The sequence below is a fragment of the Buteo buteo genome, chromosome 10, assembly GCF_964188355.1.
Source record: "Buteo buteo chromosome 10, bButBut1.hap1.1, whole genome shotgun sequence".
NCBI lineage: Eukaryota > Metazoa > Chordata > Aves > Accipitriformes > Accipitridae > Buteo > Buteo buteo.
In genome coordinates, this window is record NC_134180.1 from 20,223,223 (window position 1) to 20,249,148 (window position 25,926).

The 25,926-nt window shown below is 37.5% G+C and overlaps 1 protein-coding gene across 4 annotated transcripts; it reads left to right on the forward strand.

The window, feature by feature from the left end:
- The first annotated feature begins 5,956 nt into the window (after positions 1-5,956).
- On the forward strand, positions 5,957-22,772 carry ZBTB41 (zinc finger and BTB domain containing 41). Of its 4 annotated transcripts, none has more exons than XM_075038887.1 (12): positions 5,957-6,601; positions 7,380-8,615; positions 8,704-8,742; positions 10,588-10,795; positions 11,538-11,607; positions 14,027-14,174; positions 14,884-15,013; positions 16,858-16,953; positions 17,476-17,582; positions 19,039-19,144; positions 20,164-20,252; positions 21,030-22,772. In XM_075038887.1, the coding sequence occupies exons 2-12, from the start codon at positions 7,493-7,495 to the stop codon at positions 21,671-21,673; spliced, it is 2,760 nt and encodes a 919-aa protein (XP_074894988.1). In that variant the 5' UTR covers positions 5,957-6,601; positions 7,380-7,492; the 3' UTR covers positions 21,674-22,772. The 4 variants fall into 4 exon arrangements, with proteins under 4 accessions (XP_074894988.1, XP_074894991.1, XP_074894989.1 ...); XM_075038888.1 differs by lacking the exon at positions 5,957-6,601 and adding an exon at positions 6,700-6,834; XM_075038889.1 differs by lacking the exon at positions 5,957-6,601 and adding an exon at positions 6,876-7,273.
- The last annotated feature ends 3,154 nt before the right edge of the window (positions 22,773-25,926 follow it).

Sequence of the window (25,926 nt, forward strand, 5' to 3'; positions counted from 1 at the left end):
TTCAAAATAAATAGCATCTACAAATTATATGGATAGTGATTAAGGAGAGTACAGAATAGCACTTTACTCTCCTCCTACACCTTGAAGCACCCTGCCTCTCTAACAGAGAGATGAATTTTGATTGCCTGACAACTGTAACTATGTGAAGGTTCATCACAAAGGGAAGGAGAAGAGCTCTGGAAAGCCTTGATAAACACTGAGCTGGTAGGCCTATCTGACTGCTTCTAGCTGTCCTTATAATTAAATAGAGGATATTATTTGAGGACACAAAGGTTTAAAAGCTGCTGGTAATTTGTCAGCTTCATGCACTAACATTCTAACAAAATACTGTTATTGACCTTCTAATTTTTTACCCCATTCAGAAACTTCTATGCATTATACTTTATTTCTAAAAATGTCTTCAATAGTGAATCTTTTTTCTCTTAAATATTACTGAGCACATTGTACACAAATGTTTCAATATGCATATATAGCTGTATCTTAACCTGTGCACCAAATTCTACTTTCTACTGGGCAATGTAAGCATTCTGCAAGTGCATGACTGTATGGCTCAAACGTGATGGCATCTGTCACATCCAGCTCAAGCAGCCACACATCGGCTCTGATAGCATGAACAAAGGTGCTGTAAGTATAGCAGAGGTCTTTTCTGACTTGGCAAAGGAATTGCAGGTCGATGGGATGGACAGGCGTGTGATAGAGCTGCATTGTGGAAAGATGCAGGAGATGGCTCTCGCTGTCAACACAGTTCTGTTTCATACGTAATTCGAGGCACTATGTCCAGGCATAAATAATCTGGTTGCATTGTGCCATACCCTAAATAAGCTAGGCTGGGTAACAGATGCAGGACATTTAGCTCATGTGGAACTTGTGTTAACATAGCTGGACTGCTTGTAATATTAAAAAAAACTTTTAAACTTGGTAATTTAAATGAGCTACCTAGTTCGGTACCTCTTCCTTGTGTCATTGCAAGCAATGCATTCCTGAAGACATTGGAGGGCCATGACTAAGTGCTAACCTGAACAAGAATGGGCCTTGGCACGCAGAGTGCCTCGGCACGCTGAGTGCCTCGTTTCTTCAGCTCCAAACAATCCATACAGTAAACTAAGCAACCCCTCAGTACAGTTCAATACTATGTCAAACATGCTCCCAAGTTTCAAAGTAGCATGAGTTGAAAACTTTCTATATCCTTGCACAAGTACTAGATAAAAGACCTGGAATCTTAGCTATAAATCAGTACAAAGCCTTCACCTGAGGCCTTTCATGGCAGAACTCCTAACTTCATGTTCTCTATAAACAGGTATAATGAACTTCAGGTTCCTACTATGACAGAGAATACATATTAAAAGATTAGCATGTTTTAATGTAAAATGCAACTACTTTTCTTAGGGATAAAAAACCATGAATGCCTATGGAAAGGATGGAGAGAGAGACCAGAACGGCTCTTACTCGTATCCTGTGGCCCAACAAACAGCACCAGGTCTGACCATAATAAAGCCCCAATTGGGAGGATAGCTGCCATTTCCCTCTAACCAGTGATTTAATTCAGCCTGTCAGCCAGGGATAATTGGTTTCTGGTTGACTGAAAAAAGTGACAGTGACATCAGCTCTCTGCTACCCTTCATTATGGAAATTCTTGTTGTCTTGTAATAGGGCCTCAGCACGCTGTGTGCTTCATCAGCTTTTACAGGTCTCTTGTTGTGCAGTGCAATGGAAATGCAGCAATGTAAGACACGGACAAACCTTTTCAAGCTGTTTACCCTCTAAGTTTTCATAATACATTTTTGAGAACCAAGATTATTTCTTTACAGGAAAGTGTGGTTTTGCTTGTTTTACTGGAAATTTGATACTATTGTTGCAGTCATGATGGTCTAAGGCTATAAACAAGGCGAGTTTTATTGGGAGAGGCAATACCTTTTACTAATCCAGCTGATATGGCTGGAAAAATAAAGATGATTTTGGACACATGAAGCCTTCCTGAGGTCATGTGTCCTAAGATGGTCTGGTTTTTAGTTCAGATGGTCACATACACCATCTGAACTAATAAAAGATATATAAAAGATATTACATATCTCCCCAATTCTCACCTTGCTTATAGGAAAATACCTCTTTGATGCTAGTGGTGTATTATTGGAAAAGGTGTAATTTGTTCTGTTGAAAGCATGGCCCAAGACAACACAAAAAATTATTTAAGTCCTTGTTTCCTCTTTACACAGCTTCAGGCAGGGGGTACAGCTTTAATTTACAGTGATTTGGTAACACTGCTTGAGACTTACATCTGTAGAGGGGCAGACCAGGTATTTCGTCCAGTGTTATTTTCTTTCATTCAGCTTTCCTCCCACTCTTTCTCCTTTCCCCTGGGCAGTCAAGCACTAGTGGATCAGGTGGAGCAGGCACAGATGACAGCACTGCAAGCACTGGCAGGAATGGACACAGGCGATCTCACTCTAGCCAAGGACTTTTCCAGCTGCTGTATTTTCCAAAGTGCAAAGGGAATGCAGCACCTATGAATCTACCTGTAGAGCAAGCCTAGTACTGAGTTCAGACTTAACAAAACTTCTGCATTACTGTGCCAGCAGTGAGTGTCTTGTTCCTGGCTCCTGCTAATACCTCTGGGTCGCACTGGAATAGCATTCCAGGAGGAAATCTGCTCTGTGCAGTCTGTAGCCGTATAGCTCTCTGCAACTTCCACGCTGCATTAATCCCCCAGAAAAAGATGGCAATGGCCAAGATCATTGTTATTCAATCCATACCGGCTGATAGAACACTCAAGAGAACGGAGGTACAGTGCCCACCTTTCCCTGCGTTAAGCTTCTCAGATGCAGTGAGGCAGGCTGATACAGTAAGAGTGGATTTGACCTCCTTCTCTACATTTTTCACTTGCTGTACTTTAGAAAGGAGACAAAAGAGAAGCCTGATCAACAGGATTCACATGTCAAACATCCATAACAGTACAACAAGCCTCCAGTTGATTAGTGCCCCACAGAGACCTGGACCGAGAGACTGGGGTGGTCTTTTCATGGCCTATTTGAAAGAATTTCTTGGCAATGCTTCCAGTGATGGACTTATTCAGCACTGTTGGCTAGAAAACTTGTTGGAGTCTCTAGACAATCTTATAACCCTTTCACTTCATGGCCTAATTTAAAACATTTGTGTGTATGTGGTGACTGGCAATAAAAAACAGAAAAATCTCAGACTAGAGGAAGTATAGACTTTGTGGGTTCCTCCCTAGGTCCTACCCATCACTGACACATCTGGGATACAAAAGGATGAATGACAGCACAGGTCATGTTTCAGCAGTGGCATACACCATGAACCCATGGCAAATTAGCTCTAAAATTCCTAGAGAGATAGACTTTACATTAGGTAAATGTCATGGCCAAAGTAAGGCAGCTGTTTAGAAGGGGATGTGAATGTTTATGCTACTAGATTTACAACTGGGTACTTACAGCGAACAGCTATTAAAGATGACATTGGAAGTAAATTGAAATTACTCAGCTGGGTCTTAAAACTTGCATGCCATTTTAATGTAATTTTATTTCTCTTTGGTTGACAGCTAAGTGCTTAACATCAGAGTTGATTCCCTATCTTCTTATTGTTTAACTTGTAGTTGATTCAAGTATCTATAATTTCTAGGTTCACTGTATCTCAGAAGTGAAGATTTTGAGCTGGAGAACAAGTATTTCAAGATGAAACCGCTTCCTCCAACACCAAACCCTCTTGCACAAAGCTACTTCTTAATTTCCAACAATTCAAGAATATCTATTTGATAAATACACTATTTTCTTGGACAAATCTAAACAGTTGCATTTGCAAATTATGTACAGTCTCACATAGGTGACCAAGTGCTTATTCTTTGATGCTGTCTCTCTTCAATTAACGTAAAAGTCAGCCCTTTTACCTATGTGAGATACTCTATGGCAAGAAAACTTAGCAGGAACCAGCACTGGAACAAAAAGGATTAATATAGTTAAATTTTGCCTGTACCACTTTAACTACAAAAGAATTAATGCTGAAAGAACCATAATGACCTAACAGTTCAAGGACATTTTGTTTCCAGAGCATAATTATTGTAGCAATGCCAGTCATGGTAATGGATCACTTAGCATTGTAAAATTTTTCTTTGAACTAAATCCTTCAAGTAACATAAAACAGCAAATGAGAAAAAGTGTTACCTAGGCTTGTGCTAAGTCAAAAAATGCCTGGTGAACTTGTAGACTTCAGCAATTAGGACAAATGTAGACACTTTGTAGACTGCCAAGAAACCACAGAGTACTCAGCACAGACTAAATAATATCAGCAACAAATAAATAAAAAATCTGGTAGTTACCTAGAGAAAAAAAAAACAAAACCAAACCCCAATGACACAGAAGAAACAAATTGCACGGTCAAAGACACTGAATTTACTTCTTAAAGTGCAATGGGAAGAAATTATGGCTGGGCCAAAGTCCATGCTGTAATGCAGTGGTGCAAAGTCTACTTTCTTTGTGGGGACACTGGACGCCAACTCTGAATTCCACTGAGGGAAGTAATTATGCCCAGAATATTTTTGTTTGCCCATAATTTGTCACTTATTTACATCTAAGGACAGGCATTACGTTTGTTTTTTAAATGGGAATAAATGGCTTCTACCAGCAATTCAACTTCCTGCATTTGAAGCATCTGCAAGTACATGCAGAAATATAAAGTCTCAGAAAAAAAAATAAGCTATGTTGAATACCTGCATGAATTTTTCCATGCCAGGTAACAGGTATGGAAAATTCTGGTCCATGGCAATCTAGTAGTTAGACTGAAAAACACCTGAATCCCACTACAGTACAGTGACAGCTAAGCAAGTCTCAAGCCTGTTCCATGGAACAGTTTCCTAGCGTGGTTACGCTTGCTGGCAAAATAGTTCTCATCAAGGTTGCATTTTCCTTATATATTTCACTCATGAAAACTCATGAAGCATGTAGATTTATACTTCCAAACTGATGATATTTGCTATGGAAACAATGAGACCCAAGAAACAAGTTACCTGCTAAATGATGTTTTTATGGACTTGCTATTCAGATTCGAGTGAAATGTAAGGTTCAGCTTAAAACTTACAGCACCTTGCTCCCAAAACTTCCTTTTCCATGCAAAAACAAAACAGAGAAACTTATTTTTACAGTTTAGGTACAGCTTAACTATGACTCTGTAGAAATGAAAGTTGGGCAAGCACAAGCAACAACCTAAAAGAGCAGATGCCCCAAAGATTCTTGCCTCCAGTGCAAGAAAAACATAGTAATATTGATTGCTCTATTATTACTTATTGATGCCATCATTTCAGCTCAGAATACCTGAAAGAACCAATACTACTTAAAATATTATTTGAAATAATTGAATATTAAAATATAATTTGATTTTAATGTACTATTAGAGTGAAAAAATGAAGCTAAATAATTGTAGACTTCAATTAAAATGCTTAAGAGGGCTGCGAGTACAGTCAACACAGCAACAATCCCGAGTTAACAAATGCTTTGAGAATTTTCAGTATTTTTATTGAAAATTGCAACCCCTGAAAATCAGGCAGTGTTTATTATGCTCAGTGACAACCAGTATCAACTTGCAAATCATAAACAGAGAACACATGCTGCTGGAATAAAGTGTAATCCTGCATTAGCATTATAGTTCTTCTTTCAAGCTCCCAGAAAAACAAACTCGTTTTTGGTGTCCCATTGTCACTAGCAATTAAGTTATATTTGGAAAGCTAAAAACGTAACTGATAAGAGAAGGGTGAATGTCCTCTGATGTCCTGATGAACCGCACCCCCAAGCGGCTATTCGCCCCAGCCGTGGGGCACTCCGGGGCCTCCAGTCCTTTCGCTGTCCGGGAAGCGCGGAAAGCACGAATTTCGCAGCGCTTCGTATGCGAAGCGCTCCAAACACTCAAGTAAGAGAAGATAAATGCAAAATAATATTTTCGAGGAAAACCATCGGCAACTTGGAAATTCCGAGTTGCTTGCCACGGACTGCTCTTGAAGCGTAACACGCCTTGCTTTCACACCGTATTTTTAAGCACCGACTTGAATTCAGGCGTGCAGCCCGCTTTGGAGCGGTGGGGGCCCTCGCGCGCGGCCCGCCGCTAACGGCTGCCCCGCAGCGGCCGCTCCGAACGAACTGGGCCTCGCTGCACGCCCCGAACCTTTGCGGGGGCCACGGGTGCCGGGCGCTGAGGAACGCCCGTCACGGACGCCGGGGCCCTCCCCCTCGCAGCCGCGCTGTGGTTCCTGCTCACGGCGATTTCCCGGCGCCCCTCACCACAGGGCGCCGCCGGCCCTGGCGGCAGACGGCCCGACGGCTGAGGGGCAGGAGGAGGACGGGGTCGCGCTGAGGGGCTGTCCCCGGTGCCGGCGGGGGGGGGGGGGGGGGGGACACGCTCCCCGGCCGCCCCCGCGGCGAGACCCCGGTCCTCCCCATGGCCGCGCTCGCGCATGCTCAGAAGGGACGCCGTCACCCCCTCACGCCGGCGCACGGAGCGAGCCTGCGCGCGGTGCCGGGACCCGGAAGCGGCGTAAGCGGGTGCGGAGTGCAGCGGCGTTTAGCGGCCGAGCGGGCCCCGGGGAGCGCTCGGCGCCGCGCAGGTGCGTGAGGCCGCCCCGCCGGGGCAGCGGGTAGTGGCGGGCGTGTTGGGGGGGGAAGGGGGGGCGCGGCCATTTTGTGTCCCGCTCGGCGGGGGCGGGGGGGCTGCCGCGGCTGCCCCCGTGAGGGAGGCGGGTCCGGGGCGCCCTCTTTGCCCCCGAGCTCGATGCCCTAGGGCCTCCCGTCCACCTCCCCGCCTCGGGTCGACCTTCGGCTCCGCGGCGGACCCGCTGGCGTAGGGACAAAGGCACCGTCCGCGGGCCCTCCTGAGGGAGGCGGGGAGCTCGGCCGCAGACTTGACACTTGGCGGTGACAGGAGCGGGGAGAGGCGGGCCGCGCCGGGCGGCCCCGCTGCCCGGGCAGACGCCGGGCGGGTCTGCGAGCTGGCCCAAGGGGACGGGCGCCCGGCGGGAAAAGCGGAAGGGTTGGCTTGCCGTGCTGGGGTTAAACGGAAAGCGAGTGCGCCTCGGTGCAATAGTAACAACAGCAAGAAGAGCGTACGCCCATCCCGGAGTATTTCACGGTCTATATGTGTCTAGGAGACGAGCAAAAGCAGCCCCAGCCGCCTCTTTAGATCTAATAATAGGCAGTGTCGGTTCGCTCGCTCTGAGTAGTGTTATGCTGTGGTCTGGAATAGAAAGTGGTGAGATTTAGTAGTTTAAGAAAAGCTTAAGGTATGCAGGGTAGCTAAAACTTAAAAAGCAAAACACAGAAAGCCTTAATAAAAAAGGAAGTTACGGGTAAGTGCTGAGACTAATTTTTATCATAATTCTTTTGCAGATTATGAAATTACGGTTACGTATTTTCTCAAGGTCTGGAGCAGAGCCAAATCTTCACAAGAATTTTTTGCCAATCACTTATGAAGCTCCTGATTTTGACGTTGCACTTCTGCAATGAAGAAAAGGAGACGGCTCGCTGCAAATCTAAACGAAAAGGTTCATCTTGGCCATGAGAAAGATACTTCAGAACAGATTCTTGTAGTAGACTGTGCACAAGAAGTCGTCTCAAAGCCTGCACAAATAGCTCCTGCAGATCAGCTTGAATCTTCCCAAGAACTTTCACCATCATCAGAACAAAGAAAGCTCCTAAGCTCATTGCAGTATAACAAAAATCTACTTAAATACTTAAATGATGATAGACAGAAACATCCATCATTTTGTGATTTACTTATAATTGTAGAAGGAAAAGAATTTAGTGCTCACAAAGTTGTAGTGGCTGTTGGGAGTAGTTATTTTCATGCCTGTTTGAGCAAAAATCCAAGCACTGATGTTGTCACATTAGATCACGTAACTCATTCTGTCTTTCAGCATTTGCTTGAGTTTCTCTACACCTCTGAGTTTTTTGTATATAAAAATGAAATTCCGTTAGTGCTGGAAGCAGCAAAATTTTTAGATATCATAGATGCAGTGAAGTTGCTAAATAACGAAAGTGTTTCTAACGTACAGACTGATGTCGTAACTGATGCACCTACACCAGTAGAAACACTCAATGAACTGACAGGTAAACTATTAAATAGTCATCAGTGCACTTTTTGTGGTCGAAGTTTCTGTTACAAGAAGTCCTTAGAAAATCATTTGGCAAAAGCCCACAGATCTCTTTCACTGGATAGAAAACATGGGTTAAAAATGGTTGAGAAGGCCAACTTTTCCACTAGACGTTCTACAAGAAACCGTAAATGTCCAGCTAAATTTGATAACAGTGACAATGAAAGTGGGGATGCATCTGACAGCAATTTGGAAAAAGTCAGTTCTGACAAGGAAACATCTGATAGAAGTGAATTTGAAGACAGTGAAAGTGAATGCAATGCTGATGAAGAGGGACAGGAAGAGGAAATGTCAGCTGAAGATTCAGAGTCTGAAGAACAAAGTGAAAAAGAACAGAATGATACTGAAGAGGGTTCTGAGGCAGTTGATGCAGTGGGAAATATTCCTGAAGGCTTAGCTCCAGTCATCATTCAAAGCAGTAGCAAAAAACTACTTCAGTGTCCCAAGTGTGACAAAAAATTTGATCGAATAGGTAAGAGCAAGTTAGGTTGATCTCTCCTTTTTACCATATGGTGGTGCTCTTTCTATGGGAAATAAACTGAGCTTTTTCTCTGTCCTAGAGAGTGAAGATCAGAATTTCTGGATCGTCTCACTGATCAGTATGGTGCAAATTTTTCTAAGGGTATTAAGTTATGTCTGTGGTGCTAAACAGTTTCCGTAAATGAACTGAGTGCATTATTTGAAAAATCTGGAAATACTAAATTTATTTCACTGCTCTGGATTCTGGTTGTTAGCATGATACGTAAAAGCAGCCTTGAAAAAGGAGGGAAAGATATTAAACAATAAATTGCATGAAGTCTGAGACCTGTACTGTGTTTTCTGCCAAATTAATTTTAAGTAACAAAGCTGTCATTATTGCTGCAGTAAAACAGAACCATTGTCAAACAGCCTGAAATTCTTTTATTCTACATGATGTGTAGATGTTTAGGACCTAGTCACTCTGACTTCTAGCTTGATTTTTCTGGTCTGTAGTTAGCACCAAGTAATACTTTGTCAGTGTAATCTGTTCTGTTAGGATTGTTTATGTTGCAGTGAAATCTAGGTGTATAGTTACTTAGGGTATCAGAAGAGTAAAAATTTCAGTCCTGACCTATCCAGTGCTTTCCTGTCCTCCTTTCCTACATTAAAAGTAAATTACTACTCCAGAATTTTTGTGTTCCTTCAGTTGGAATAAATGTTGAATTATGGTCATGTAAAGTATTGACTTCCCTTAATCATGGGAATTAGGAAAGAAACAGTTCCTCATAGAGTTAGGCATTTTTTGATGTTCTTATAATAGATGTATTTTGTCTTTCATAATTTTGAAATTTTAGGAGTTTCTGAAAATGGGGTGGGGCTGATGTGTGTGTTAATTCCTCCTCACACACAGTGTGTTTAGCTTGCTGAGGTGAAATTATTTTTCCAAGGTCACAAATTATATCGTAGAAGCCATTTAAAATTAAAAATATGGGACTTAACTGTACTTGTAATGCCATATCTTAAAGTAACATAGGAAATTTTCTGGATTTGGGAGCTTTGTTATTAATATTGAAAGGCTACTGTGCAGAAATAAATGGTTTGTGAATATTTAGGGTTGTAATGGTACGTTTTGGTTTTACACACATTGGAAGTCCTTCTCTCTTTGCTCTTTCATAACTTATAATTCTAGTTTTGTGCTCAAAAAATACATGAGAAATAGCATTAAAACAAGTGATACATGAAGTATTTCTTTATAAGCTTGTATTACGGTAGACAGTTGACTTGTATTTTAAATTTATGAGCTATAGTACTTTTTTTTTTCTTTACCTAAGTCCCAGAAGTATGATGCATATTCTACAGAGAAAAAAAAATTATCTAGTACAAAGCCTGCTATTGACTTGAGGTAGGTAGGTCCTCGGTGTAGGACGAATTCTATCCTCGGAAGAAAACCGGCAAACAGAAGAGGGAATACAAGCAGTGTGAAAGAAATGAGAAAGTAGTATTTTTGTTTATGGTAATAACTTCAGTCCCAAATAAAGATCATTTGCATTCAGTGTTTTGTTATTTGAAAGTACCTTAAAAATACCAGTTTGTTGCAAGGCTGTTCCCTGTTCTGAAAAGGTACTTCACAGTCAGTGTAATGAAAGAGTAGTAGTGTAACTTTCAGTACTTAAGAATAGAGTATGCTGTAGGGTTGAACAAGAGGGGACTCGTAACCCTCACACAGATTTAACAGTAATACAGAGCCCTTTTATTTTTATCTTAAAAATAGTTAAGATGGAAGCGTATGGAGGAGCCTTGGATCAAATGTGTATATGATCACCGTGCGGTTTTCAGTGGTGTAAACTAGTAGAAATCTTTAGATGTGTGTGGAAGGTACTTATATCTTGACCACCTTTGATGGAGACATGGAACAGACCCTAAATGTGTGTATTGTAGGTGATACCTGTTACAGTTTATGCTAACAGATTTTTGTTGTTGTACAGGCAAATATGAGAGCCATACACGTGTACACACAGGTGAGAAGCCCTTTGAGTGTGATATATGTCATCAGCGCTATTCAACGAAGTCCAACCTGACAGTGCACAGAAAAAAACACTCTAATGATACTGACTTTCATAAAAAGGAACACAAATGTCCCTACTGCAATAAGCTGCATGCAAGCAAAAAGACTTTAGCAAAGCATGTGAAGAGGCAAGTACAAGCAAATTTGTTTTGCATTTCTGAAGAATAGTTTTTTTAGTTCAAAAGTGAAAACAGATGTATGTATGCACACTGCATATTCTGCATTATTTCTGTAACAATTTTTTCAAAAAAGTGTCTTTTCAAAAGACATGGGGATTAGCAGTATCAACTAACCTGCCATAAGGAGTGCATAGGGACTGACTAAATAGCAATAGCAGTTCTGTGGAAGTTCTGCCATAGGTTTTTTACTATAAATTTCAGAATGCTCAGATTAGCTAGCACAGTCAGTCAGAACATGACAGTCTTAATAATTACCTGTGTTGCTTTTAATATGGAGGAAGAATAAAATACTTTCTTTGGTTTTAGATGTTGATGCTATACTGTTGATGATAGGTGGATAAGCCATTTCCATGCAGATATTTTTAGGTAAATTTGTTTATGACAGGCCTAATTATAAGGTATTATTATTTACATACGACTTTTTTTCTCCTCTTTGTAAATATCCATAAAGCATTATAATTGAAACTGTCCTCTGTCTTGCCAGTTGTCATATGAGATTCTACAGGAGTCTATAGTCAACACTGCTTTCCAGTTACTTGTGCCTTTAGAATTGTTTAATTATCACTATTCTGTTCTGCTGTTTTGGTGATCAACTTTCATGACACATAAATTTTAGAAATGGATGTTTACTATTTAGGTGATCCTCATCTTAGAAAGTTATAACTACTTTCAGCTTCTGTCTTTCTCCTAGGTTTCATCCAGAGAATGTACAAGAATTTCTTTCTATCAAGAAGACAAAGAGTGAAGGTTGGAAATGTGATGTAAGTAATATTTCAGTACTTTTGTTTTTTTTTCATGTAGATACTATGTTTTGTGTCTTGAATACTTAAGTGAAAATATGGTATGTGTTTCTGTGAAATCTTAGTAAGCTTTGTAAGTGATGGTATAAATTTCCTCTTTATGTGCTGATTTAAAGACTGAACTTTATCTGTGTGTACAGCTTGTGACCAGGTAGATAATACCAAATTGAATTCTAAAACAGTTGAAGGCAGTATTTTTTAATGTGATCAGTTATTATCATTGTTAAAATACATCAATTTGCAGATGATGAGACTTGAGTGTTATGAATACTTTAAAAACAGAGTATTTGCTCTCCCACTAATTATGCACATCAAACACTGACCATAAAGTATACATTTTTGGAAGGCTGTCTCAATAGTGAGGGACATATATGTTAAATATGAAACACCTTCTCATTTAGCTGAACATGCACATCAACAGAGTTGTAAATTTGTACAAAATTTATCTCTAGTTGTAAAGTCATAGAATCCTTTCCTTGATTTTCCCCCAGGAGAGGTATATGTGTGAAACTACACCTACTGTAAAAAGGAGTTTGTAGAAATTCCACTCCATAATGTCTTAAGGTTTCCAATGTGGGGTTTTGTTCGATTTTTTTAGAGGGAATCTGTTTACTTTTTTTTTTTTTCAGGGCAGCTGTTTTGTTTATGCAAACTGCTATGTGCCCCTGTATGTCTGTAATATTAGGTGCTGTAACATAATTACTAACCTTGCTTTGTTTGTGAACTTTCACTTATATAGTAGGAGGTTGGGAGATATCAACTGTAGGAATTTGTAGTGTTCCTTCTGCTAGTGATGGTACCATGGTTGGAGGTATTATATGGTTGACCAAAGGGTGTTATCTTCCAGATTAAGTTATATTTTGTGAAGGTATTACAGATTCTGTTTGTTACTAGATAAGAAACATTTTAATAGTGGGAATCAATAGTGCAACACTGTTGATGTTCATTTGGAAAGTACTCTTACCAGGTGAATAATTTGGTAAACTCCACTTTATGGTTTGGTTTTGTTTGGGTTTTTTTCTTGAAAGTTTTAATTTTATGTAAAGTAGAAATTTATAAAAAGTGAGCTGCTGCTCTTGTACTGCTCATGTGCATTCAAAATGGACTTGAATTGAAAGCAGGGGTAGAATTTTAGCTTTTATAGCGGTTGGAGAATGAACAGAACCCTTAGGAGCTGTGACTTTGTTTTCAGGTTGTTTAGTATGTTCTGAGGGCTGAGGTGCAGCAGATGTAAGCTGCAGAATTTCTTCAGGTTGTTGGTTTATGCTGTAGTCCGTGTATGAACACCAGGATTTGGTGACCATACTTTAATCTTTGAGGAATACGAGCAAATTCACAGAAACAGTAGAGTATTAATAGTAAAGAAAAGCAAGGCAGCTGTTATACTTTTTACAGGTATGGGATTTTCTTACACTTATATTTAATGTTGATGAGTTTTTAAACAAATAAAGCTGTTGCTTCTGATTTCCTGAGGCTAAAAGAGTGTTATTCAGGTGTGCTCTGAGAAACTGATTGCATGCTATAATGTATGGGAGGTAGGTAGTACTAAATTCAGCTATTATAAACAATGGCAAGAGTTTCACAGTGAAATCGGTGAGCACCATGTTGATTTATGTTAAAGCATAGGACCCTGATGTTAAATTGTAATACCTAGTTTAAATGCTTAAATTTGAGCTGTGGCTTCAATTCTGCAATTGAACTGCATTCTTACTTTAATGACTACTAGTAATTCTTGTATATTTAGGTTTTGATTAATCTGAAAACAGTACTGAAAAGCTCACATAGTTTTAACATTGCAGAAGTTCTGTAGCTCTATAGTTTGAGTTTATATTTCTTTGTTGGTATTGGCATTTTCTTTTTAATACATGCTGTCAGAGAATTTCCCAGAGGAAATAAAGGAACAGGTATGACTCTAGTTCTGCAGTAGCTTATACTACAATAGTTTTTACCACAGGCCAACTGAGCTGTTTCAGCATCCAAAACCAAGCCAAAGCTACTTGCTTTTTTTCCATTCGGTTATTTTCTGCTGAGTTACTGTGTTGAAACACCCTAGGAAAAGACTCTGGTAAGTGCTGGAGTCAGTAGAAAGAAGTGAGGGGGTGGTACATGTAACTATGCAGTTGCTAGTAGTTCGATTTAGGCTGCCGTGGATTGGCATCCTATTTTATATAGTGCAATCCACTAAGGTTTATGTAGAACACAGATTTTTGGGTGTTGACTGCAAGGCTTTACAAGTTGGGATAGGCTATGCTTTTGAAGAATACATGTTTTGTCTTACATTGCTGCATAGAGCAGATGAACTAAACCGTTAGAGTTTATGAATAGGAAAAAAATCTAGTTATACCTGATGTATCTTTGACAAAGTGTATTATCATTTTAGATTTGTAAGAAATCTTTCACTCGAAGACCTCATTTAGAAGAGCATATGATCCTTCACTCTCAAGATAAACCCTTTAAGTGTACCTACTGTGAAGAGCACTTTAAATCCCGATTTGCAAGACTGAAGCATCAAGAAAAATTCCATCTCGGTATAGAAACCTCCTTCTGACATGTAAACAATAGATTTAAAGTAAAACCTTCCTCCACCATTGTATGTCCTGATCAGTCTGGTTTCCACCCCACCGCCTTTTCCAGTTCTCTCTTCTCCAGTTTTGTGGGGGAGTTGGTGTTGGGGTTTTTTGTTGGTTGTTTTTTCACTTTTCTGTTCAGCTGTCTTTGGGAGGCATTGTATTGTACCTAAATAAATGCAAATTTTTTTGGGGGAAGAAGAATTAAGGTTAGTTTTGTTTTAAAACTTTTTTGCATCAAATTGGTTCTCAACTATGGAGTCAGATTCTTCCTGAAGTTTTCCAAAGACCTTTTCCTTTGCACCTGAGGTATTCCAAAGAACTTTTTTATTACTGCAAATTATTTCTGCTGGGTAGAAACTTGATTGGTGATAGTGATGGGAATATGTTTTTTCGAACAGTCTAAGTGGGCTTAATTACTTTTGACTATTAATTCTAAATTTTTGCTTTACAATCATGAAACTTGCCAAAATATCAGGTATTAGAAATAACTTATCCAAGCAGAAAGTGAACAAAGTCTAAAGTATGCTGACTGTACTAAACATTAATCGTTTGTTAGACAAAATCATTGCTTTGTAAATTGATCAGGTTTTTTACAGGTAACCAGTTTGTGCATCTTGTTTGGTTTAACTGACAGTTAATAACACTATGTGTGTCTGTCTCCTTGTAGGGCCTTTTCCTTGTGATATTTGTGGCCGCCAGTTTAATGATACAGGAAATCTGAAACGCCATATAGAATGTACTCATGGAGGAAAGAGAAAATGGACGTGTTTCATCTGTGGAAAATCCGTTAGGGAACGGTAAGGAGTTGTGTGACTACTTGAACTTCAGCAGAACAGAGAAATAATTGGTGTGCTTTGTTTGATTCTGAATAGGTTTTAGCTTTGAGTTTTTAACATAAATGAGACTACACCAGAGGGCTAGTGTATCAAAAAGTAGAATCAGAGCCACGGGTAGCATGTGATTTTCTGATGACCTCTAAAATTAAGGGTGACAACTCTAGATAATTAGTTATGAGGTGGAACTATATTAAGAAGGTCTTGCCTCTAATTCATTTCACTTAGGGTTCCTGTGTTGTGCAAGAACATCTTGCATTTGTTTGGGAAAGAGTTTTCTGCCATAGATACTTTAGTAAATATACTGATGAGGACAGGAGGATCAGGAACACTGGTGAGAATGACTAAGAAGAAATTGGACTTCTACAAACACGGTTTCCTGGAAGATGGAATAATACTGTACAACTTTTGCTGCTGCTTCTCTGGAGGAAAAAAATGTTAATTTAGCACTTTGAAAAGTGAAAGCTCTAAAAGTTGGCTTATAAATTCCAGTATATAGATAAAGAGCATAGAAAAGCTGTAGAAATAAGATTCATCCCCCCCTCCTATGTCTGTTCTACACATATGAGGGAGAAAAATGTGAATTTTAAATGGTTGTTAACATGGCTTCAGTGCTGGTATCTTGCACTGGTCTATAAAGGAGATCTTTTATGTTTTCCAAATGGTGATTTAAATTTAGGTTCTGAAAAAATAAGCCTTATAATTTTTTTAAATCTGGACAGAATACAGCTTCATCTCAATAACTGTGACTAAGATTCTAGTTATGTTCTATTTGGGAAGTATTAAAAGATCTGAATTTGTGTACTGCAGTATGTTTTCTTGATTTTTATTTTTTCTTCCAATGACTGACAAAGATCCCCGGAAGTATTTTAAGAGGAAGATTTGTCCCTAATGGGTTTTGTTGCTGGTGTGTATTTTCTAGTAGTTTGGTCAGTAGGGTGTGCATGTCTTAAAAGAAAATGTACTAATGCAATAATGAAATAGTAAACAAACAAGCTATAAAGCACAGATAGTCTTTCAATTCTATAAAGCTCACTTTGAACTGCAAGAAGAATTTCTGTCAAATATGTTTACACAGTTTAAGTTTCATTTATGTTACGTAAGGCAGTTGAATATTTACATTTTGTTGCTCTCATTAAAGATAAAATTTTTGTAAAGCATGTCTTTGAAAAATAATATTGATAATGAGTACTGGAAGGAGATCAAAGAATTTTCTCTTTTGTTTAGTTCACACACTTATCAGCTTTGTATACAGTAAATTTTATTGTCTGATTCCTTTGCTTGAGAGGAATTTTCACCTGCATGCACTTTTTTTTTTTTAGATTGGAAAGGCAATAGTAAACGTAGACTTACATATGTATACATATGTATGTGTATATAAATATATATATATATTTTTAAATAAGCTCTTTGCTGAGTTAAGTTAAATTAACATCCATGATCTAGATTTCCTTCATGTCTGACTTTAAAACTCTGGCTTAGATATACATATAGCAACAAGGGAATTATTACACAGAAGAGTGTCAAAATTGATGTTTTCTTTAATGTATGTTGTCCAAATGTATGTTCGGACAATGTTTTGTTTCTTTGCTTATATTGTTTTGAGACCCACCTGGTTCAGTAGATAGTAAGTTGCCATACTGCCTTTGAATGTATGTATATGTGTGTGTATCTGAATAAACTGATGCAGTTATTTGGATATATTGTGATCCATCAGAATTAAAGAAATTGAGAAAATGGTAGTCTGTTTCACTTCAAACTGGCAGTGACATTGCTTAAAATTAAATTTTACTGCCTTTGTTAAACAGAACAACTTTGAAAGAACATCTGAGAATTCACAGTGGAGAGAAGCCTCACCTTTGCAGTATTTGTGGGCAGAGTTTTCGTCATGGAAGCTCTTACAGGTACAGATTTTTATTAAATAAGCTGCTAAACTGTCTCGCTTATTTGGTGATATATATACATTCATGTTATCAACATAATTCTTCATAATGTATGTGTTTTGATTTTTTCCAACTCTGAGAGCATTAGTAAATGCTTTAAACATGCTTAAATACTGAAAATATATTAATAATCTGTGAGAAGTCATTTAATTTGTAATACAGTAGTGGTTTAAACACAGACAGAATCCCATACAAATCTTGTATCAAAGTTGACTTTCTTGCACATCTAAAACTTTTGCATCTTTGTTATTCAAAGAGAAAATAAGCAGAGGACTACTAAATTAACATCAGATATGAGAGTTTAGCTCTGTTCTCTCTCGCTTTCTAAGAACAGTTAAAGCATACCTCAGTTGAAAGTTAATTCCTGATATTTGTGTGAAGCATTAAAGACTGTGTTTTCTGGTATTTTGCATTGAATTAGCAGTTCTGATTATGTTAACAAAATTGCATTTTATGGTTATATTTATGACTATGATTACGCAGACTTCATCTAAGAGTCCACCATGATGACAAGAGATATGAATGTGAAGAATGTGGGAAAACGTTTATTCGGCATGACCATCTGACAAAACACAAAAAAATACACTCGGGTAGGCATTTTCTTGGAAAATTGGCTTTGAAATTACTATTTTGAAATAAGATCAAATAAAAAATTAATTACAGATTTTTTTTTTCAGTACATGCAATGTTTTAGGCTTGATAAAAGTTCCCCTCACTATTTTTAAGGTCTACTAAAGTAGGCTTAATCTTACATGTTTTCAAGGTTTAAAAACCACGTGTTTCCTCCATGTTAACATAGAAAGCTGAGGGACAGTCAAAAATATGTAACAGTGAATTGCTTTAAAAATAATAATTAAAAAAGCAAAAGTGAAAAAGGAGGATTTTTTAATGAGTTCAGATTTCTTTTTTAATAGCAATTGTGCGAAACATTATTACCACAACACAGAAGAAGCTGTCACAGTCTCTGTCAAAGTTTGCACACTGATCACTTTAATGTAAGAACATCAAAGAGGTGTTTCTGAAGTCTCTGTTATGGGGAAGAGGGAAGGAAGGTGGTGGGAGTCAACCCTGAGAACAGCCAGATGGGGATGATCTGGAGGAAGAAAAAAAATTTGTTGCACTGAGAGCAGAAAGGTTATCAAATGTATAGGAAGAGCGAAGATTCACTAGGGACTGTTCCTTTCTCAGAACAGGATCCAAAGGGAATGTGGCCTTCTAGGAGGTAAAATACTTTCTAGGCAGCATGAAAATACAAAAGTGATCAGAGTCTAAACTTCCTGAGCCTTTATTTTGAAGGACAGCTTCTTTTTTGGTGTTTGAAATCATAATGTCTGCTATAAAATAAAGAAATCTTTAAAAACTCAAGTACAAAAGAAAAAAAAAAAAAAATCCTCTTTTCTACTCTATTTGCTTTTCCCCCTCTAGAAAGTTACATTCTTTGACTGTCCACACTCCTCCTACTTACATGAGAAGAAATACTCTGCCACTTTGTGGAAGATCTCAAGATGACTAAAAAGAATCAAGATACTTTTAAACAGCAGCATAAAAGAAAAAGGTAACTATGTAAATCAGGATAATTAAGAAGATACATACTTTGATGTAATTTTAAGTTCTAAAAATTAGTAGCTGAAAATAATTGGTATGTTTAAATAAGCTTCTCTTTTAAAGCCCCTGAATTATTGAAGATACCACATTTCAGGTCATAATGAAGAGAGCAGATTCCTAGTCATTCACTTGTACCTCTCATGCAGTGGGTATTTGGGGAAGTGCCTCTTAAGTCCTGGATGTGAATTTCTTTGTAGAAATGACAGATGGTCAGTAATAGTCATATATAACAAGCGGTAAAAATCCTTACTCTGATAGAATCAACCTACTTTCCGAATTTTGTTTTTTGATAACAGAATCCTCCTCTGAGTAAGGTATGGAAGAGCTTGATTGGCTGAATTTGTGAACATGGATCTACTGTATGTTTTACAATTACAGCTCTTAGGCATTTAATAAGTTCCAGAAGATTTAATCAAAATTTATTGAATTTTGCCCTTGTAGGTGAAAAAGCACATCAGTGTGAGGAATGTGGAAAATGTTTTGGCCGTAGAGATCACCTTACTGTTCATTATAAAAGTGTTCATCTAGGAGAAAAAGTTTGGCAGAAGTAAGTGTGGGTTTTTTACAACTGCATAAATACTTCTGTACTGTAACTGATATTATTGGGACTCGCGTGTTTGTGCAGAATTCTAGTACTCTGTGTGTTTGTCATGCCCGTTACCTTAGTCTTAGTAGAGATACCATTATTGTGGTTTGAAGTGAATGTCAGAAAATTGCCTTCACAATTTAAGCAAGATGCTTTCTTTGTAGCGTAATTAAGTAAATAAAATAACAACATAAAAAAGGGTAAAATTTTAAGCTGTCAATTAGTTGTCTCAATGTTGTTCTAAATTGATGGTTTGCTCTAATACTGTCATTGCAGACTAGTTAAGACTGAATTATTAGACATCATTTAAGCACTGTGAGAACTATCCCACACAGGTATTGTACAGGCTGGTAGCAGATTAGTGGCTCTGAAAGTAGGCAAAAACTTTGAAACCTGAGTTATGTCTATAAATTGAAAATGCAGTGGGGTTTTTAAATTCTTGAGTTCCAAAAATAAGCCTTTCAGAGTTCTCAAACTGAATTGTTCTTCAAATGGTGTGTTTTAACTGCTTGTACTCATTAGCATTGTGTAGAAGCCATTATAGACATGTCTGTATTGAAAGTCTAGTATATTGTCTGCTTATTCTGTTTGTTTTTTCTTGGTAGCCAGTAGCCTAAACCATTCCTAGTACTTTATGGCATAATTCTGCCAAAATGAAAGCCTCTTGTGGATGTTGAGCAAAAACTGTTACTTAAGGATATTTTGGGGGTCAGAAAAGAAGTTTTAGTGGCTTTTGCTCTTTGAATAGTAAGTGCCATTCCCAGCAGAGAATAAGATTGAGTATCGAAAAGAATCTAATTGACCTTATTGGTATGCAGATGCCAGGAAATATGAGCATAAGTGAGGATATTTGGAAACTTTGATATTCAGCTATTTTGCAGTTAAAGATTTCAGAAAGGACAGTGCGCATACTTTTTTTTTTTTTTTAAACCAACTAACAACAAAACTATCTAACATGAAATGTCTTTTCTTCTTTAAAGATATAAAGCAACATTTCACCAGTGTGAAGTCTGTAAGAAAGTTTTTAAAGGGAAATCAAGTTTGGAAATGCATTTTAGGACACATTCAGGTAAAAATGAAATAAACCCCAACAAAACCACAAAAATATTGGAATGTATTTTTATGCATCAACGTTGATGGAATTTAATTCCTTATAGTTGTTGAGCATTCAAGGCAAGAGTAGCAGGAAGCTGCAAGACTTTTTATTCTTTCTCTTATGTTGGTCATTCCTGAATACTACCCTCTGAATGTGTCAGTTGAAATATTGATAATACTCAACACAGGTTTGTGGTATGCTCTCTACGCCTCTTCCTTTAGTTTACTGGTGTATGTTCTTGCCAAATTTACCCAGACCTTCTAATCATTTTTGTGGTCCAGAGAATACTACATTTCAAGTGGTAATCTAAACAAGGATTTGAAATCCCTTTGGAAGGGGTTATGTCCTTATTTATTTGACTTTGTTTTTCCTGCCTTATGTTTAGGAAGATCATTGTCCTTTTGAAATGTATAAAAGTACACACTGAGCTCATTTAATACCAGTATCATAATGATTTAAAGACTGTTCTTTTTTATTTGGTTTATATTCTGATTATCTTTGTGTGTACCTGACAGAAATCCCAAGTATTGAGAGAATTGTACGTAAGGAGAAGGGTATGCTAATATAACTTCTAAACAACCTTCTAATGGCTCCCTTGATTCCAAATTTGATGTTAAACATATGCTCTTTGTTTTCAGTAGAATTGTTTTATACTAGGTCTCTATGCCATAATCCATGTATGTATTTGCATATTTACTTGTGACATGGTGTTACTCAGAATACCTAATTCTTACTTCTCTGTCTTTACAGGTGAGAAACCCTACAAATGTCAAATCTGTAATCAGTCTTTTAGAATTAAGAAGACGTTAACAAAACACATGGTTATTCATTCAGATGCTCGACCTTTTAATTGCCAACACTGCAATGCAACATTTAAACGAAAAGACAAGCTGAAGTATCATATTGATCATGTTCATGGATCAAAGGCCGCAGAAGAGGCATTGACATCATCTTCAGAGGAAAAGCTAGTCTCCTTACCAGTGCAGTACACCTCTGATGACAAAGTTTACCAAACTGAGGCTAAACAATATGTGGAACAGCCCAAAGCATATCAATCAGAAGCCAAAACTTTGCTACAGAATGTATCTACAGAAGTATGTGTGCCTGTGACGCTGGTACCAGTTCAGATGTCTGATCCGCAAGCTGATCTAGTACAGCATACTACTCAGTCACATGGCATTCTTCCTCCACAACCCGAGCAGACAGATTATCAACGAGCAACAGATTTATCTTTTCTAGAGAAATACACTCTTACTCCACAACCTGCAAATATTGTTCATCCTGTAAGGCCTGAGCAGATGTTGGATCCTAGAGACCAGTCATATCTTGGAACTTTACTGGGGCTAGATACAGCTCCTACTGTACAAAATATTTCAAACAATGAACATTCATGATTAGACCATAACATTCCACCTAATATACTAAGCCATTAGCCAATAGAAGGCTGATATGGCAATTAAAATTTATATTTTATATTTTATTTGGACTCATGAGTCTTCTGCATAGTTTTGGAAAAACAGGTTTGTTTACATAATATTTGAACATTTAGGCACATTTTGATGCATACTGAAAGAGTGTATCTTGTGATTTTAAGAGTTTTTAAAAATCTTATAGATGGTCTTTTAAAAATTATGCTCTGAAATACCTTTTAAGGATAGTGGCTGAAAAATGCAATTACATATCTGGCTGTTAATTTAAAAAAATTGTTTGCCTTTCTGCATCTCACTGAGTCAATGTTTTAAGTGTAATAGAAAGCACTCTGAAAGAATAAGGACTATATCAAATTAACTAGAAGTTGTAAGGGCAGGCAGGGATATAAAACACAAACTTTGAATTATGTTTCACAGAGAAATTAAAATATAATTTTACTTGAACCCTCAGGCATTTTTGGAGGGTTTTAAAGTCTGCTGGATTCTGGAACCTAGCCAATGGACATAGGAACTAGATGCTTCTGAAAAGTGATTCAGGTATTTCATGAAGACACTAAACAGGGTGTTTGGTGACCCTCCTGAGTATAATTAGGCTGCCTAAATTTGGCCGCTTAATTCTTCCTTGTTCTCTAATATTGAATTATGTGGGAAGATCTAGACAATGGTATTGTCTAATTTCTACAGTTAGTACTATATAATTTTAATATGCATTTTTTCTTGCTTTTTCAGTCTTGTTTGTCTTCTAAAGTGTGCCCGACACTCTTAACTTTGAAAGAAATGGGAGTATTTGCAAGGTCATTTTAATCTATGAACAGTCATAAAGGATTGGCATGGTTTATCCTTGTTAGAGCATAAGTTATACCAGGGTCCCACATTAGCATGGCCATTTTCAAGTAATCTGTGACAGAGGAGAAATTTAAAGGCTATTATTTCCAGAACAGTACTCAACTTCTATTTAAAAAAAAGAAATAATCAGTAATTATAAATCTCTTGTGAGTTGCTAATGAAATTGTTTTGTTTCTCACTTTCTTGTACTGTGTTTATAAAACAAAGTCAAACTCTTGAGAGTATTTTATGTCTTTAATTATTTTTATCTTTTTCTTTACTAGACATAAGGGGTTTTTTTCCAAAAGAACCATTTTGAAATACAAGTCTAGTGTAATTCACCATGAAATCTAGTATAATTTAACCTCATCAAGCTTTCTATTTTAAGCCTACTTTAAAAATAATTAGTCTGTGTTTGTTTGGTGAATATTATGCCAAAGAAAGTATCTGAAGTAATTTTATAATCTTCATTATTCCTCACAAGAATTGCATATTAAGGCAAAATTTTCCTCAGTTTTCCCTATCCTTAAATTATTATCTTTAAAAGAAACTTTAAAATGGGAAACTGGACCTATGTGTATTATTGTAACTGTTAAATTTGTCAAATGACCTGAGCACAAGTGATCTGTGGTGAAAAGCTCTTTTATCATCACAGTTCTATAACCTCTAAGTGGCATGGATCATTTTAAATCCTATTCAAATACTTCGGTGTTAGATTCTGTTAATCCCCATCTACTAAGTGTTGAGCAGTTTGCAGGAGAGGGGCCAGAGCTGCCTGAATGTTCATATTTTGAAGCTTGTACCCCAATGGATTCTTAACCTAAACACACCAAAGATTTCTGTTAGCTCTTAAATAGTGGCAGAATTATAGAATTTTAAGAGTTATCGATATTTAAATAGGACTTAGCCAAAGAAGCACAATAGAAGTCCTAAACTTTAAAAGTTCAGTTTCTAAAACAGGACTACATATGTTTAACTGTTCTATGTTTGTATCTCTAAAGTAAAATTTAGAGCTGTGCTCTGGGAATGTTCAGACTGACACGCTGTAAATATATCTGGTAAGAAGATGAATGCTAGCAAATATACAGCAATAATGAGGCCATTGAATGCCACCTTCTGAAAGGACACTATCAAGTACTACCCTTACTGCTTTCTAACTCCACCTTCATCTCCTTTCAAAATGAAACTGTTTCTATCATCTTTACACTCCATGGCTTGAAAACAGCTGTTTTATGTGTAGTTTTCAAGTCGACATGTATGTATCTCATTACTGCATGTGGACATGAAACATGACTTCCAGCAGTTGTAATTGTACTGTTAAAAATAACCCGACATCAATGGTGTCAGTGCAGTTCTCAGACTAAGAAGCCTAACTCCTTGTTATTTCTTTTCTGGCCTACAGTAGAAAAAAAAGTATTGTGAGATTTTGACAAAGCAGTGACTTAAAAATAGTTGGTAACTAATTTTTTCTTTCAAAATCCAGTCTGTTTGGAAGGCACTCTAGGAAAATACTAAAATGGAATTTGGAGCATATTTACTTGATAATGTCCTTTTAAAAATTCTTTCATGATTGTGCCTTTTATATGTAATCTGAATAATAGCTTTTTCTCTAGTTCAGTTGATTATTCAGAAAACATTAAGGTCAATATCTTCCAAAGGGCTTCATGTTTTTGGGTGCCCAACAAGAAACAGACTATATAAGGACTTGTTTCAGAAAAACGAGTGTTATCTTTGCTGTTTGGGTGACCAGAATTACTAGTCATTCCTGGAAAAAATGACCTACTATTTCTTTGGTGTTCTTTTTTTGCAGATAACCCTACTAGTTAGTGTTTTTACCTGCTGGTCAGGCTGGATCATTGCCAGTTGACAGTGAAAGAAAATAGGAAAGCTTATGTGCTAGATACATAGTTTTTATTTTTTTAATATCATGAGCTACAATTCTTACGGCTTTACATCTATTGAAAATTCATATATAAGTAAAGTAGTTTTTCATGGACTGGTACTTCATTTGGTAGGTGGAAGTAGCTGGTCTCTGCTTGATGGAGGACAGTGCCTCTTAAGAGGACTGGAGTTGAAGGACAGAGATCTGCACCTCACAGCTGCGTGGGTTGAAACTCCTTGGGTGTCTGGCACCTCCATTTTAATATGTATATGTACTCATCCAAGAGTCCAAGTCCTGTTGATCTGGAGGGCGCTTTTACAATAAGGCTATGTTTTATCTGGCAGTCATTGACTCAGTTGACAGTTTGTTGCCAAAGAAGGAAGAAGCAGGTCTCTTAAAAATATCTCTAAAGAATAATCTTTTTTTGCAAAAAGTTGGTCTTTTCCACATGCTGACCTTTGGGGAGAAGAGTGGAGTCCACGTTGGTATTCTAAACTGCTACATGGTTCTGAGAACTTACTGCACTTGTTCTGTTTAAACATGGAATTCTGTATTTTTCGCTAAACAAATTTCAGGTTGTTGGCTGGGTTACTGCCCTTAATTCTTTAAGTGGCTTTTATGTTCAGTTTATTTATTTATATTGGAATTTCCTCTTTGAGCACTGACACTTTTCCTACAGAGGTATGGCTCTCATGGGTTCTTTTTATGCTGAACATCAGTAATTGTAATGGTGATGATACATCTTCTGTAAGGCTCTGGTTTCCTTAAAATTTAGTGCTACTTTAGTCTGGATTATAATTCAGGTAGTTATTTTTAAAGATGGATCATGGCAGAACACAATGACAAAAGATTTATTTGGTATCATCAAAGAGCTAAGCTTATTTCCCTAGTAATGAATGTGAAAGAGCATCCAGAACTGAAGAATGCTTCAAAAGAATCACCTCCTAATGTGCTTGATCGAACATGAAATGTGTTATGGAGTGCTAAGGAATAAAGGACCCTCAAGTTTTTAAATTTAAAATAATTTCAGGGTAGAAGTTCATGAATGTAGAATTCTGAGAAGTCTGTTGTAGATGAATAGGGTTTTTTTCCCCTGGAAACAATAAAAAAAGATGTGAAATTTTTCTGTATTGAGCATACATGCATAACTGATCCAGATTGCATGTTCTCCGTATGACTGAAGCTTAAGGGAAATAGAGTGCATTTTTCTGTAAGTCCTTGTGACTACTGTCACATGTCATCCTTTTCTACAATATCGTCTCACAGTGATTTGGTGGTTTCATTGTATGTATTGAAGAATGACACTGGCAGAATGTAATACAGGGCAGTCACTTTGCTTAAGCCCATAAAGATCTTTTTCATGGTTCATAGGAAATGTTTTGGTTTAAAAGGATTTGATGGATTAAAGGTAGCAAAGGCAAAATTTTTTGAATCCCCCGTAACCGTTTTGATCATGTTTAAATGTTGGTCCTTTTATATGAAAGAATAAGGTGAAATAAACTCAATATTT

Excerpts from the sequence above, each read along its gene's own strand:
- ZBTB41 (XM_075038887.1), top strand. The coding sequence starts at position 7,493 with ATGAAGAAAAGGAGACGGCTCGCTGCAAATCTAAACGAAAAGGTTCAT. Across the intron at positions 10,796-11,537 it reads TTAGCAAAGCATGTGAAGAG|GTTTCATCCAGAGAATGTAC; the intron begins GCAAGTACAAGC and ends TCTTTCTCCTAG. Across the intron at positions 11,608-14,026 it reads GTGAAGGTTGGAAATGTGAT|ATTTGTAAGAAATCTTTCAC; the intron begins GTAAGTAATATT and ends TTATCATTTTAG.